General features: G+C 39.8%; 3 protein-coding genes across 8 annotated transcripts; 2 read left to right on the top strand and 1 right to left on the bottom strand.

Annotated features, from left to right (window-relative positions):
* Positions 1–721: 721 nt before the first annotated feature.
* Positions 722–6,862, top strand: cdkl1 (cyclin dependent kinase like 1 (CDC2 related kinase)). Of its 4 annotated transcripts, none has more exons than XM_079472502.1 (10): positions 722–786; positions 2,348–2,517; positions 3,681–3,802; positions 4,259–4,331; positions 4,505–4,595; positions 4,682–4,882; positions 5,207–5,289; positions 5,433–5,489; positions 5,570–5,746; positions 5,859–6,858. In XM_079472502.1, the coding sequence occupies exons 1-10, from the start codon at positions 780–782 to the stop codon at positions 5,955–5,957; spliced, it is 1,080 nt and encodes a 359-aa protein (XP_079328628.1). In that variant the 5' UTR covers positions 722–779; the 3' UTR covers positions 5,958–6,858. The 4 variants fall into 4 exon arrangements, with proteins under 4 accessions (XP_079328628.1, XP_079328630.1, XP_079328631.1 ...); XM_079472504.1 differs by having other exon boundaries at positions 5,570–5,725; positions 5,859–6,857; XM_079472505.1 differs by lacking the exon at positions 722–786 and adding an exon at positions 1,296–1,739 and having other exon boundaries at positions 5,570–5,725; positions 5,859–6,862.
* Positions 6,863–6,921: 59 nt separating this feature from the next.
* dmac2l (distal membrane arm assembly component 2 like) lies at positions 6,922–10,274 on the bottom strand. Of its 2 annotated transcripts, none has more exons than XM_079472506.1 (5): positions 10,061–10,274; positions 9,769–9,876; positions 9,061–9,269; positions 7,968–8,139; positions 6,922–7,358 (listed from the first exon to the last, which is right to left on the bottom strand). In XM_079472506.1, exons 1-5 carry the CDS (start codon positions 10,075–10,077, stop codon positions 7,244–7,246), a joined length of 621 nt encoding a protein of 206 aa, XP_079328632.1. In that variant the 5' UTR covers positions 10,078–10,274; the 3' UTR covers positions 6,922–7,243. The 2 variants fall into 2 exon arrangements, with proteins under 2 accessions (XP_079328632.1, XP_079328633.1); XM_079472507.1 differs by having other exon boundaries at positions 10,141–10,259.
* An 80-nt stretch (positions 10,275–10,354) lies between these two features.
* On the top strand, positions 10,355–14,106 carry l2hgdh (L-2-hydroxyglutarate dehydrogenase). 2 transcript variants are annotated; one of them, XM_079472356.1, is made up of 10 exons: positions 10,355–10,913; positions 11,295–11,410; positions 11,491–11,642; positions 11,816–11,947; positions 12,254–12,416; positions 12,499–12,533; positions 12,615–12,782; positions 12,862–13,019; positions 13,153–13,284; positions 13,501–14,106. In XM_079472356.1, exons 1-10 carry the CDS (start codon positions 10,822–10,824, stop codon positions 13,694–13,696), a joined length of 1,344 nt encoding a protein of 447 aa, XP_079328482.1. In that variant the 5' UTR covers positions 10,355–10,821; the 3' UTR covers positions 13,697–14,106. The 2 variants fall into 2 exon arrangements, with proteins under 2 accessions (XP_079328482.1, XP_079328483.1); XM_079472357.1 differs by having other exon boundaries at positions 10,718–10,909; positions 13,501–14,024.
* Positions 14,107–14,263: the final 157 nt, after the last annotated feature.

A 14,263-nucleotide genomic window follows, 5' to 3' on the forward strand; every position in this document is an offset into this window, starting at 1 on the left:
CGTTTAGTAACCATTTTTGGGGGGCAGATTGATTATCACTTTTACTGCCAGAGATTTGTATATGTCATGGTAATATTGGTTATTGAGGTGACACCATAGTAAATGCATGGTTACTATGGTTTATTACAAGAAAAATACAACAAATGTATATTGCTATAGTTAAATCGTGGTTGGTTTTTCGATAAAAACATTATATTGATGGGCGGTTCTTGCGTTACGGGATATTCTCATATGGCATGAATACATGTTTTTCTGTGTCTTTGGTGTGTTATAAGTTGCCCATGCATGTATTAAACATGTACAACTGCAAAAATCAAAGTGTCAAAAGATCCATTATATCTAAAAGCGAATGTTCACCCAGATCTGCCTGAAACACTTTGTGTAACCACACCCCCACAAATCTACGTCAGTTCGTGGTATGATTTGACTATAGCTGCATTCAGATTATAAGCGACTTTGTGGCTGTTCAGGTCACTGGTGGTAAATCTTTAACAGCAAGGACCAGTCTCCATCTTTGTGTAAACGCCCCATCCAGTCACCAACGCTTGCGATCATGCCGCTGTAATGTGAATGCCGCTTTAAACCGCTAATATCTTAATGCACGTAAAGTGGGCGTGCCTGTCAGCGCAATTGTTTTGGAACCTGATGTTCCAAATATGGTAAGAGGCGTTACATTTCCGTCACACGCTTATAGTAGTTATACCAATCACTACGCACTGGTGAACTGGCCAATCCCAGCACATCCGCACGTTTTAGAAGGGCGGGGCTAGAGGAGACGCATGCACGGTATGTGGAAAATATAGCGTTTTGAACCTTAAATCTTTGATACACGTTATATATAACATCTAAAACAATCGATAATATTTGTTTTAGACGTCTCACGTGACCCCTTTAAACCCTATTTCCTGACAACCCCCACAGTCCAGCGACGTTTGGGGATCTTTTTTGGACCCCATGATGAAAACAATTTATAAATCTAACCAAATTATGTTGATTTGAAAATTAAAAAATTAAAAACATTTTCTGTCATGGCTGAAAACGTAGGCTGGGGAAAGTTTAATATAGATATACAAAAGGGTATCAAGAATGGGTTAATTCATGTATTTATCTATAATAAGTACGCCGATGTACTCACAAGTAATTTGTATACGTGTTTGTGTGATCTGCTGGGTGAGTTGTTTTAACGCGTCTCTCACAAAAACAAAACAATTCTCACACGATTATGTGACGTAGAATAAGGGCGTTATCGACATCATTCGGTGCTGCGCAGATCCACCAAAGTACCGCGAGAGCATACGGAGCAGTCTTCTGAATCGTCTCGCGGTACTTTGCTGTCACTCCGGTGTGATGTCAAACACACCTGCTATGTGCAGGTGGGAATCCGTTTAATTTGTCATCGACGGATGTTTGGTTTTACATTTGCATTGCTTTCGTGTGTTATTGATCTCAGGCCAGATCGCGCGGATTGTTTTAAGGTTTCAGCTTGTTGCTGTGCAGACTGGAACGCGTCAGGGGAGGAGGAGTCTGGACTCGGTTTCCATGCCGACCAGCCGCTTGTAAATAGCGTGTTTTATTCTCCATGTAAACTCAAACACATTCTTATGACACGCGTAGCACATCCCTCCGCCAGTTTCACTCAACACAACCATCAATTCATTTCTTTTTTTCTTTAGAGGTTTTGGGATTTGTATACGGTTTTATTTAGTAATCAGGCAAATATTTGGATGCGACATTTCCAGGTAAGCGATGTGTGTCTGTTCATGAACATGGCTGTTCTTCTATTGATCTTTCTTAAAGGTTATTACTGTTTTGCATAATTCTGAGTATGAACATAATCATATAGAACTTAAATTGTATTGTTAAAGTGCCCTAACTGACTAGTTTTGTTTACTAAATTATAGATGACGAAAAACAACTTAAGTATACTGTAAAGTAATAAATTAATGGCGAAATAAATTTAAATGTAGTAATAAATATATAAATACATTAAATTGAATTTAGATATGCTAAGTATTGGCTTTAATTGATTTATTTCTAGTTTTCCATAAATCATCATTTGCTTGTACTATTTTTGTATTTACATTATTTGTTTATTCTTACATTTGACATATCTCTACATGTATTTATTTACTTATTTATTCATTTACTTATACTTCATTCCAAAGCAAAGGAGTTCACTTAAGCTCATTCTTTCTGCAGTTCAGAAAGTTACCTGCTGATATTATACAAATACAAATCAAAAAATTAAGTTGGATGCGTCAATTTCCAATATATGTTACTTTCAAACCTCATGTCACATTGTGTTGATGTATTAAAGAATCACAACAGTGTTCTGCTGGTGTTACAGAGATGGAGAAGTATGAGAAGATCAGTAAGATCGGAGAGGGCTCGTACGGGGTGGTGTTCAAGTGCAGAAACAGAGACACCGGTCAGATCGTCGCCATCAAGAAATTTGTGGAGTCTGAGGATGATCCCATCATAAAGAAAATAGCGCTCCGAGAAATCCGCATGCTGAAGGTAAACACAGTACTCAAAAAGAAAATAAACCTGTTCCTGGATCTAAATTTCTATTAGATTGTGGTCTAAAGTTTGGATTAATTCTTACCAATTTATTATTACAAACGATCCAAAGAGGGAGGTGGAATATGTTTTATAATAAGAGTAGCTACAGTATGATTTTAAACTCTCTCCATTGAGCTGCGAGCAAAGCTCTTTGGCCCTTTGAAAATCTGACATGTCTGCCAACATTGGCTTACCAATTCATTTCACTCTATTACGCATGAATGGATGGATGAATATTCTTGTTTTTCTCCTCACCTCCCTTAAAGGGATTTTCTTTTCTTAATAATGACAAGCATTAGATCTGATTTGTTTGACGTTGGGTGGAAAAAAGGTTTTAAGACTTATGGTGTATGTAATGTATGGTGACTTGTGCGTTTGTCGTTGTGTGTGTTTTTACGATACATATTTATGATGAGGTCTTTTCCAGCATGTATAAACAAACGTTTGAACACAAATGTGTACATAAACCATAAACCCAGTGTGACTGAAATATGTTTCATTTAAACATAGAAGAAATTTGCCATAAAATAAAGAAGCATTCAGGATTCTTTGGTAATTCTAGGTAATGAGGTAATAAAATAAGAAAATTGACATAGACCATATTAAATGGGCCATGTTTGGAGCACACAAGATGCTCTTTGCAACATTATTATCGCGTCCTTCAGATGAGATGTTAAACCGAGGTCCTGACTCTCTGGTGTCATTTAAAGTCCAAATGGGCCAAATTCGCCCATTCGCCTCTATACATCATGGCCTCCTACCCATCCCCATATTTACTAATTGGCTTAGTAACTCTGTCTCCTCTCCACCAATAATCTGGTGTGTGGTGGGCGCTCTGGCGCAACATGGCTGCCGTCGCATCATCTAGCTGGATGCTGCACATTAGCGGTGGTTGAGGAGATTCCCCCCTTCAATGAAAATCACTTTGAATACCCAGTAAAGTAAATCAATGTAATGAATTATTATTATTATTAAATCAATCTGGGATTTTGTAAAAACTGGAGGTTTCTGAAGTCCATTTATGCTGTTTGTAAAGCAAGAAAGAACAGCTAAATTTGTTATGCTTATCATTTAATTTTGTCATGAAACATTTATCTTTGTTCATATTGTGTGTGTAGCAACTAAAACATCCAAATCTGGTGAATCTGATCGAGGTGTTTAGAAGAAAGAGAAAGCTGCACCTGGTGTTTGAGTACTGTGACCACACTGTTCTCAATGAGCTGGACAGATACCCACGAGGGTGAGAACACACACACCTATAAAACGGCTTTGTGTTTGTCACACTAACGGACATATTGTGTCCTTGTTGCTATGACGCTCCGTTATGTCTTTATTGGAATGTTTACAGCAGGATACATTTGCCCTCTGTGGTGCACTTGAGCGAGACGCTGTTAAAAGCAGGACAGTGCATAACATTTAACTCTTTCAGTTTTTCGCTCTCTCTTTCTCTCCCTTCATGACGGCATTGATTTATGAGTCCAGAATCAACAAAGCTCTCACTTACACATGCACATACATATACCGTTTTCTACATAGAGCTCCTGCGCCCTGGCATCTAAAGGGTTATTGTGGGCTTTTGTGTGTGGTTGAGGTAGACATAAGGGAAAGAAAAGAGTGACTTGATTGTTAAAGTGGATAATGAGGTTTGTGTTCCTGTAACTGCATTGTAATTCTTTATGTGCGTGTTCACACACAGCGTTCCCGAGCACATGGTGAAAAGTATCACTTGGCAAACGCTTCAAGCTGTGAACTTCTGCCACAAACAAAATGTAAGAATTTCAACTCATTTCAAATAAGGCCACATTTGAATGTTTAAGGTTAGAGTTTGGTTTTGAGGCTAATATACACGTGACTCTCCTTAATATGGCACACGCATACTGACTCCAGATCAGTTCTCCGAATAATGATTCGATAACTCTCACTTGTGTTTTTGTGCGTTTAGTGTATCCACAGAGATGTAAAGCCTGAAAATATACTCATCACCAAGCATCAGGTCATCAAACTCTGTGACTTTGGCTTCGCCAGGATTCTCAGTGCGTACACACACAGACCACGCACTCAAAACTGCACACGTCCCTGACATCTTACACACATTTGTAATATTGTGATTTTGTTGCAGCGGGTCCATGCGATTACTACACGGACTATGTAGCGACACGGTGGTACAGAGCTCCAGAACTGCTGGTTGGAGACACGCAGTACGGACCACCAGTGGACGTCTGGGCAGTGGGATGTTTGTTTGCTGAACTGCTCTCTGGCGCTCCCTTATGGCCGGGTCAATCGGACGTAGACCAGCTCTATCTGATCAGGAAAACACTGGGTTAGATACTATAGTGTATCCACACAACTTCAGCTGTAAAAGGGATAGTTCACCCAAAAAATATATTCAGCCTCATGGGTTAAAACCTTTCTTTCTTCTGTGGAACAAATATGAAGATATTTTGAGAAATGTCTCAGTGGCTTTGTATACACACAATGGAAGTCAATAGGGGCCAGTGTTGTTTGGTTACCAACATTCTTCAAAATATCTTCTTTTGTGTTCTGCAGAAGAATAAAAGTCATACAGGTTTGAAGTGACACGAGGGTGTGTGTGCGTACGTGCGCATTTAACAAGTGTTCTCTTTGTGCATTGTTGTGTTTACAGGCGAGTTGATTCCTCGACATCAGCAGGTGTTCAGCACAAACCAGTTCTTCAGTGGAGTTTGTGTCCCTGAACCACAGGAGATGGTGAGCTGTTGTGTTCATTTTTTTTCCATTCATAATGCTTAATTTACTTTGCCGTTAAACTCACATTTGTTATTGACATCTGACTCTTTTACATATTGATAACATTCGCACATCAGCATCAAAAACCTGTGTGTTTGTCATAGGAGCCTATTGAAGAAAAATATCCAAACATCTCATACCAGGCACTGAGCCTTATGAAGGTCAGTTAAACACACAAACACAGTTCATACAGATGAACACTGCACACTCGGTACTAGAACCCATCTCTTGTCTTTTTTAGGGTTGTCTGCGGATGGATCCAGCTGAGAGGTTGTCCTGTGAGCAGTTACTGGAGCAACCGTACTTTGACAGCCTGAGAGAAGAGAGCGATAGCGTGACTCGCGAACCAGACCGCAAGAGACGGCCGCGCCAGCCACGCAGACACCTGCCCCCCGGGGTTTGTTTTAATGACCCTTCAGTATGTCATGAAATATACTCTTTTGTGAAGCTACATTCAGTTATATCATCCACCCCCCCCCCCATCTCTGATACATAACAGCATCTGACATACCTCTTATCTCTATGTGTAGTACCTTCCCCAGTTGGCCAGCAGTACTGTCTTCCCTGCAGTGGAGAACAAAAAATACAACAACCTGCGCAAATTCAACTACCACCTGCCCAACATATGATGGACACGAATTGGTTATGAACTGCAAATGAAATGTCCATCTCTCAGCTGGTGTGTGTATGTGTTTGTGTGCGTGCGTGTGTGAGATCGACAAAGGGCTCTGCTCTGCCCGTAGAACAATGACGTTACACTGCCAAAGCAAAGACTCAGAATAATTTTTTCAGAAAGTATATAATTAATGACAGCAGCAATAACAATATTGTCAATTAAAATTATGTTTTGCTGTGCTTCATAGTTTTATTAGCGACTGAGATGCTGTAGAAGAGTTGGCGTTGTGGGACCTTTTTTAACCGTTATGTAACCTATATGTATGTTTGAAGTGTATATATATGTTATAGAAATTTTAGAGACACAATCAAGCCCGGATTGAATCTTTTTTTCTTTTAAGGGATAGTTCACCCCAAAATAAAGATTCTGTCATTTATTCACCCTCATCAGTTATTCATCATACTATGGAAGTCAATGGGAACCAATGTTGTTTGGTAAAAAAACAAAATATCAGCTTATGGGTTTGCAGAAGAAGGTTGTACAGGTTTGAATGACATGGGGGTGAACTATCCCTTACGCACTGATTCCTGGAAGTAAATCTGCAGAAAACATGATTCAATGTGTTCAACAGTACTGAAACTACTATACTCATATTGACAGCTTAAGAAATAAGCAAATTAGCCAAAAAAATCTAACAAACACGCCTCTGGGCCTTGACACATGGTGTTTGTTCATTACCCTTGTGAACTTAATTATTTTTTTGTTTTATGACTGGTGCTAATAAATGCCAAAATCCAGAGACATGATTCACAAATGTGTTTTTGTGTTCAGATGTAGAAATGAAAGGATTGGAAATAGACCTACTGCTTTTGTTTGTTTTGTTTTGAGACTAAATAATTAAAGCTTTTTCTGCAACATATACTGTGATGTTTGATTTTAAGCAGGAACGTAAAATAAGCTTTACAATTCACATGATATACAACAACTTAAGTAAGGATTTTATTGGGAACGGCAATATAACATTTTTTAACACTCCTGGGTTGTCTGAAAAAAATACAATGTATATTTGATCAAAGTTAATTTAGTGGGAACATGAAATTGTTGATTCGTCTCCAAGGCAGAGGTGCTTTCTGCATTCGTCCCTTGGATGCTTAGTTGCTTAGACACAGTTGCCAGGGCAGCCATGGACATCAGCCAGCTGGCTTGTTTGCCATGACCTGGTCCTATGGCCGTGATTTTTGCGCTTTTTTATATATGCTCTATAAAGGCTGTGAATAACTTGGTGCGCTTAGAGTAAAGCTATGCGAGATCCAGTTTTATGGTGAGTTTGGGAAGTGCGGTCTGGAGTCTGTCCACAGTCTGATCTTTATCTTTTATACCAGGCAGATCGCTAAGAAACAGCCACTCAAGGTTCCTAACACACACATACACAAAACACAGAATCAAAGATAAGTCGGATGTTTTGCTAACCGGTGTCAGTCTGCTGACATTATCCCCTTTGCTAAATAACCCACCCTCTAGAAAAAACCAATCCACCAAAGCTGATTCTTATTACTAAAGGATCCTATGGCTGTTATGGAGAAAGCTTGAAGCTATTATTGTTATTCAAGTTAATTGTTATGTCCAAAACTTTGGTTAATGATTTACTAGACCTGCTAAACGTAATATTGTGCTATCAATTATTTGCTAACTAAAACCAACATGCTGCTGTTTCCAATGTTTACACCATACTCATTACATTTAGTCAGACACTTTTATCCAAAATGACTATACTCTCAAATTGATATACAGTACTGTCCATTGGTTTGTCCAATTAACTGTAAAATATTTGACAATACAAAACAAACTTGCATGAATCATTCGACTCACAAAGCACAAAACATTTAGAACATTTTAGAAAGATTTTCTTTCAAATTTCTCTGCTTGTATTCCAAGGATGAACAAAGGTCATTTGGGTTTGGAATGATGTAAACAGTGAACATGTCTCTTTAAAAAACTGTAATGACAGGTGCAGTTGTCATACCTGAGGTCATGTAAAGCGATGAGTCCTTTATCTGTCACATTGCCACAGGAAACTATAGACACATTCCTCACGCTGTTTTGCAGTGTCTGTATTTGGCTCAAACGCTCCAGACATGCGTCTTCGATATAAATACACTTATTCAACCTGATTTCCTCCACATTTTCTAGACCCTCTAAAACACATACAAGGCACTCCATTACTAGCAATCCCTTCCCAGCATTTATTCAAATTATTATCAAATATTCAGGTGAGTGAAGATTTGTTACTGGTGCTCTAGTACACAGTACAGGACAGGTGTTGATGTATACTAGTACACTGTATAGCAAGAATAGATGTGTGGGACAAAGCGCCCCGCTCTACCTGTCTGTGTGTAAAATACCCCATAGCCTAACGTCACTTTTTCCCACAGCTGAACCTCTCATCCTCACCTGTGACACACAGACAGTGTCTCATCCTCACCTGTGACATACACACGGCGTCTCATCGTCTCACGCACCGATCTCACCACTTGCACACTTTCCCTCTCACTAGCTGTCTCAAGGGGTCGAATGTAATAAATAATGCATGGTTGTTTTGCAGGAGCAAATGGAGTAAGAGATCTTATGGTTGGAGCAGGTGTTTGACCTCCATTCCCTGATGATAGCTTTAAAATTGTATGTGCAATGTCACAGTGTTAAAGGTTAAAAGATAATAGGCTATATACAGGCTACTGGGTCCGAACTGGGCCAGATCCAGAAAAAGGGTTTGTGTCTTAAAGTGATTAAAGTTCACCCAAATTTTTTAATTCTGTCATCATTTACTCACCCTCTTTTCATGTCAAACCTGTGTGAATATTTTTCTTCCGCAGAACACAAAGGAAGACATTATGAAAATGTTGTTGAGCGAACAGCGATGGCACCCATTCACTTACATTGGTTTTGTTTACATACAATCGAAAGTCAATGACTGCCACTGCTGTTCGGTTATCAATATTCTTCAAAATATCTTATTTTGTGTTCCGGACAAGAAAGAAAGTCATAAGTTTGACATGACAAGGGTCTGTAAATTATTTTTGGGTGAACGATCCCTTTAAATCGATTAGTAAGCAGCTCACCCAGGTGATCGAAACCACGGTACATGATGCAGGACTCGGTGGCATCAATAGCTTCTATTAGGTACCGGCCTAGAGGCCCAGTAGGGAGTCCGTTGTAGTCATGCTGCCATCGGTCGAAACCACGGAAACGAACTTTTGCCCCACACCTCAGAAGCCACTCTGCAGCCGCTCGATCAGGACCTACTGCTTTAATTCGCTCATAGTCAACTCTATAACAATAAGAGAATACAACAATATATGGAGCTGATATCAGTCATAATATATGTTATTTGGTTTATATATTATGTGTGTTAAGCCTAAAAAATACATTGTTATCTAGGCATTGTCAAGTTCATTTATTTAACATGTTTCATCACAAAAAAACTATGTAAAATTTTATTTTTTAAATCCTTATGATCAAATCCTTATAAGATATAGCAGCTCTGAGCACAAACAGAGGCATTACCAAAACAAATATGACCTATAAATACATTATTTAAATGGGCCTTTATGAAAAACTGGAAAATCTAATGGTATGTTTACAATTAAGACTTGTGATAAGTGTTTTTTATTGATAACCGCAGACAAAATAACAAAACTCAAGTCATAGAAATGCTGTTTTGGTGTAAAATAAGAATGCTTTGCATTCATTTGACAATGTCCTAAACTGATCACGAACTATAAAACATGAAACGGTCTATTTGTACAATTTAAAAACATCTACTGTACTTGTTGAAAACAGCATTGAGCCACCCCCAGAACTCTCGCCTGCCCCCTGGCAGCTGCCATTGAGTGGATAAAATCCTCCGTGCTGACCAGGTAAACATGTCTGTGGCTCTGAGAGACGGGAAGCAAGAAAAAGAGAGAATGATCTTATTCCAGTGATATTCCCTGTCCGACAATAGTCATCAAAATATGACGTATAGTTACATTAATATAAACATATAGTTAAAAAAATGTCATTGATGTAGATTGTACAAGACGGCCATGTCATTGAATCACGAGGACGACAGACATTTACCCTTTAAAGCAGTGCATCTGTAAAACAATACGTTCATCTATCTAATAAAAACTTCTGTGATGAGAGAGTGCAGATCATACAGAAGCTCTCCTGCCCTTTGGAGTCGGTACTGTTCTATCAACTCTCTTCACTATTCGAAGCCTGTTTATTTACATCCTGCGTCAGCAGTGTGCGTGATCGCTGATCTCTCACCCTATACGTCAGCCCGTCCCGCGTTCTCATTGGTTATTGAGTGTACGTTATGGGCGTGGCCACATAATGATAATTTATGGTTGAGCAAAGACTCCGCACTCCGCATCCAAATGTGCAACGCCTCCGGGCAGCTGCTTCAGTCATAAGTCACTCTCATTTACGTAAATGGAGGAAGATGGATATCTTAAAAATCACTAAACTAATCTGACCATAAAACAACATATTTCCAATCGAAAACATGACATCGAAGCTCAAACTGCACTAAAACAGTTTCTCCCGGGTCCCGGCTTATAAAAGAGAGTGTGCAAAGTTTAAAAAGCACCTCACTCAGCTCCCTCCCAGAAGAACTATTAGTCTTTAACCATTGGCTATTGTTACTGGAAGGCGGGACCTTCTTCGCTAGCGCGGATGTACTGGGCGTTGCACTTTCCTCCATTAATAGCAACACCTGCGCAGCGTCTTGCTAATATCTATCGTCTTTGACCGGACCTGGTCAGTCCGCGGAGAACACTATGATCGCGCGGACATATACATCTGTTTAAAAGAGTCGATATTTTCGCTGTGAAATAATGATTCGAACCTTCGGTACCGGTTCCGTATGCGCGCGTTTGCTCTCGCAGGGATCGAAGTCTGCAGCATGCAGAGCCGGACATCACAGTGGGTATGAATAACTAACTGCAGCTGTAGTGACAGTAAAACTTCAGTAATGGATCAAACAGAGTATTGTTTTAAAGTACACGCATTGTTAGCAAAAGTGTAATCTGGGCGTTTACAGTGAAATGGCAACTGACTTGTTTGCAGCAGCTTAGTGTAAGTGACACTAAAGCTGAAGGACTTTGCTCGACAATACACTGATTTCTTTGACAGTACATTCACAATACTAAAAGTGACACTATCGTCATTGCAAACAAATCCTTAAAAAATGATATAAATAAGAATAGCAGTTAAGTAAGTTTTAAAATCCAAATGCAGTTTTTTAATGCCATGTATTCATACAGTCTGTATGAGTATAATATGACCAATTGTAAGTGCTTTTGTGTAGTTCATTCGATTTGGCCATTATTGGCGGGGGGATTGTTGGACTGGCCTCGGCCAGAGAGCTGATCCTCAGGCACCCACACCTCACCTTTACCCTGCTGGAGAAAGAGAAGGAGCTCGGTAAGTGTGTGCTTGCGCCACATACTTCTTCCCCTCCACCCTTATTTAATATTCATTTCTGTCATATCTTTCCTCGACAGCTGTTCATCAGACTGGTCATAACAGTGGTGTGATCCACAGTGGGATTTATTACACTCCGGGCTCACTGAAGGCTCAGCTTTGTGTTCGTGGAGCCATGCTGACATATCAGTACTGCCAGAAGAAGGGTGTGCCTTATAAGAAATGTGGCAAGGTGAGAATAAACACAGGTGAGCTCTCACAGCCAGCTTAAAATAATGAAAAATATCTGTTAAAAAGAGGCCAGAAACAACACACCCCTTGACCGCAGACTTACCACGATGACACCCTATTTTTATTCTGTATGTCTCAATAAAGGACTCAGTATGTTGGTGTGTATGAATTTAGCTTATAGTAGCCGTGGAAAGAGAGGAAGTTCCCCGTCTGATGGCTCTGTACGAACGTGGGCAGAAAAACAATGTACCGGGTCTTCAGCTGATTGACGCCAAAGCCATCCGAGAAAAAGAGCCGTACTGCAGGGTGAGTCTACCCTAGTTAATGAGAGTACCAAAAACTGATTTGAACAATAGCCAGATGATTGCGTCATCATGTGACCTTAGGTCTGCGGTATCAAGTGTTAGACTACAGCTAAATATGAATATAATCTATGCATTTATACGTTGTGTAGGCTTTGTTATCTCATTTTCTCTTTTTTTTGACATTGCTAGTGTCAAAAGTCTTACATGATTAGTATCTTACCATATTATAAACACAAGCTTATCATTCAACTCTGAGCTTTCTGTTATCATGCTTGTTGAAATCGATATAATTTGTGCCTATACATAGGGCATCATGGCACTGGACTCTCCAAACACAGGTATTGTTGACTATCGGTTAATGGCTCTGGCCTATGGTAAAGACTTTGTGAGAGCAGGAGGCACCGTGATAACTGACTTCCAGGCTTCTGACATCACACTGGCAACAGAAAGCCCAGCTGGAAGCACTGAAGGTGGGTCACATGACCTTTTCAATATCTCAGAACTCGTTTTCTCCTTAAATTCTCGTCGTTCTCTATTCATCCCTTTCTATAGGGCTGAACTATCCCATCATCGTCAGAAGTTCAAAGGTGGGAATTTCATGTGTGTTACTGCTGTTAAATGATCGGAAAACCAGCTGTTGAACTGTATATGTCTGTATTTGTGTATAGGGGCAGGAGGTGAGGAGTCGGTTTGTTTTGACATGTGGGGGTCTGTACTCTGATCGGTTGTCTGAGATCTCCGGTTGTAGTCCAGAGCCACGTATCGTTCCCTTCCGAGGAGATTACATGGTGCTCAAGCCAGAGAAGAACTATCTAGTCCGTGGCAACATCTACCCTGTGAGTAGAAACACCCCACACACAGTCAAAGAAACACATCAGATCCATGAAAAATTTTGTTGATGGTCTTTGTGTGTAGGTGCCGAACCCAAGGTTTCCATTCCTGGGAGTGCATTTTACTCCGCGAATTGACGGTAGTGTCTGGCTGGGCCCAAATGCAGTGCTGGCCTTTAAACGAGAGGGGTATAAACTCTTTGACTTCAACGCAAAAGACTTCATTAATACCATCTCTTACAGGTACGTACTAACAGCCACGCTGTGTCTTTAACAGACAGATTTCAGAGAAAAAGACAGCCATAGGCATCCATCTGAAATGAATGAGACGCGCACTGTGTGAATGACCCTTTATTCCTGTTCTGTGTGTGTGTAGTGGTCTGCGGAGGCTTGTAATGAAGAACATTGTATATGGAATGGGAGAGATGTACAGAGGTGTGTTTACCAGCGCTCAGGTTAAGATTCTACAGAAGTTCATACCTGAACTGAAACCAAGTGATGTCATCAGGTACAAATACTTTTTTTGGCAGGGTCATAAAGGTTATTCAAATTCATCATTATTACCACTTCTGTACAGTCATCTTTAAATATGATTCTCTCTGTAAAAACTAGACTAACGGCCCAAAATGTAATGACGTGACAAACATACAAGTTTGATTCCATCCGTTTCACTATGATATCAGTTTTCTACTGTTATTCTCACGTTATTTGTTGATTTGTGCAGGGGTCCGTCAGGGGTACGTGCTCAGGCTTTGGATGCTGAAGGAAACCTCGTGGATGATTTTGTGTTTGACAGTGGCAAGGGAGATCTGGGAAGTCAAGTTCTGCATGTACGCAATGCACCGTCACCTGCAGCAACCTCTTCGCTGGCCATCGCTGAGATGATCGCAGATGAACTGCAGGAAAGATTTGGGCTGTGACATGGGCGAGCATTGCCATCACCATGGTTACACTCAAACTCTTATTTTGTTATAAAATAAACATTTGTTTTTAATTAACTTTTATAGCATTGTGAAACAGGCGTATACTGTGTGGAAATTTGTGGTGTACTTTTATAATATATCTTAATTTTATGAAATTATGGAGAACTTACGAATAGAAATAAAGGAATTTGTGGTGTATCTTCAGATTTCATTTTTGCAAGTTTGCGTTTTAGTTTTTTGTAAGTGTTTGGTCAAAACATCATTTATTTGGATAAATTGTGGGGGGTGTTAAATAATGCACCATTTACCACAAACTTTTGAAGTGTGTAAGTATCTCTCCTTATCAATTCTTGACGGTGCCAACGCGATTTCTAAAGTGCCCGTTCTGCTTTTCACCACATGAGGGCATTGGCTATCTGGAAATTTGGGGGTATTTTTACACTCAAAGTACTAGAGGAACGAAAATGATATCTGAAATAACTCTCGAAAGCACCACCGGCAGTTGCTATTTTAAAATGTTAAAAAAAAACTTTTACAATTGTACAGTATTTACTCAACTACAAA

This window comes from Barbatula barbatula (assembly GCF_947034865.1).
Source record: "Barbatula barbatula genome assembly, chromosome: 14".
In the NCBI taxonomy this organism is placed as follows: domain Eukaryota; kingdom Metazoa; phylum Chordata; class Actinopteri; order Cypriniformes; family Nemacheilidae; genus Barbatula; species Barbatula barbatula.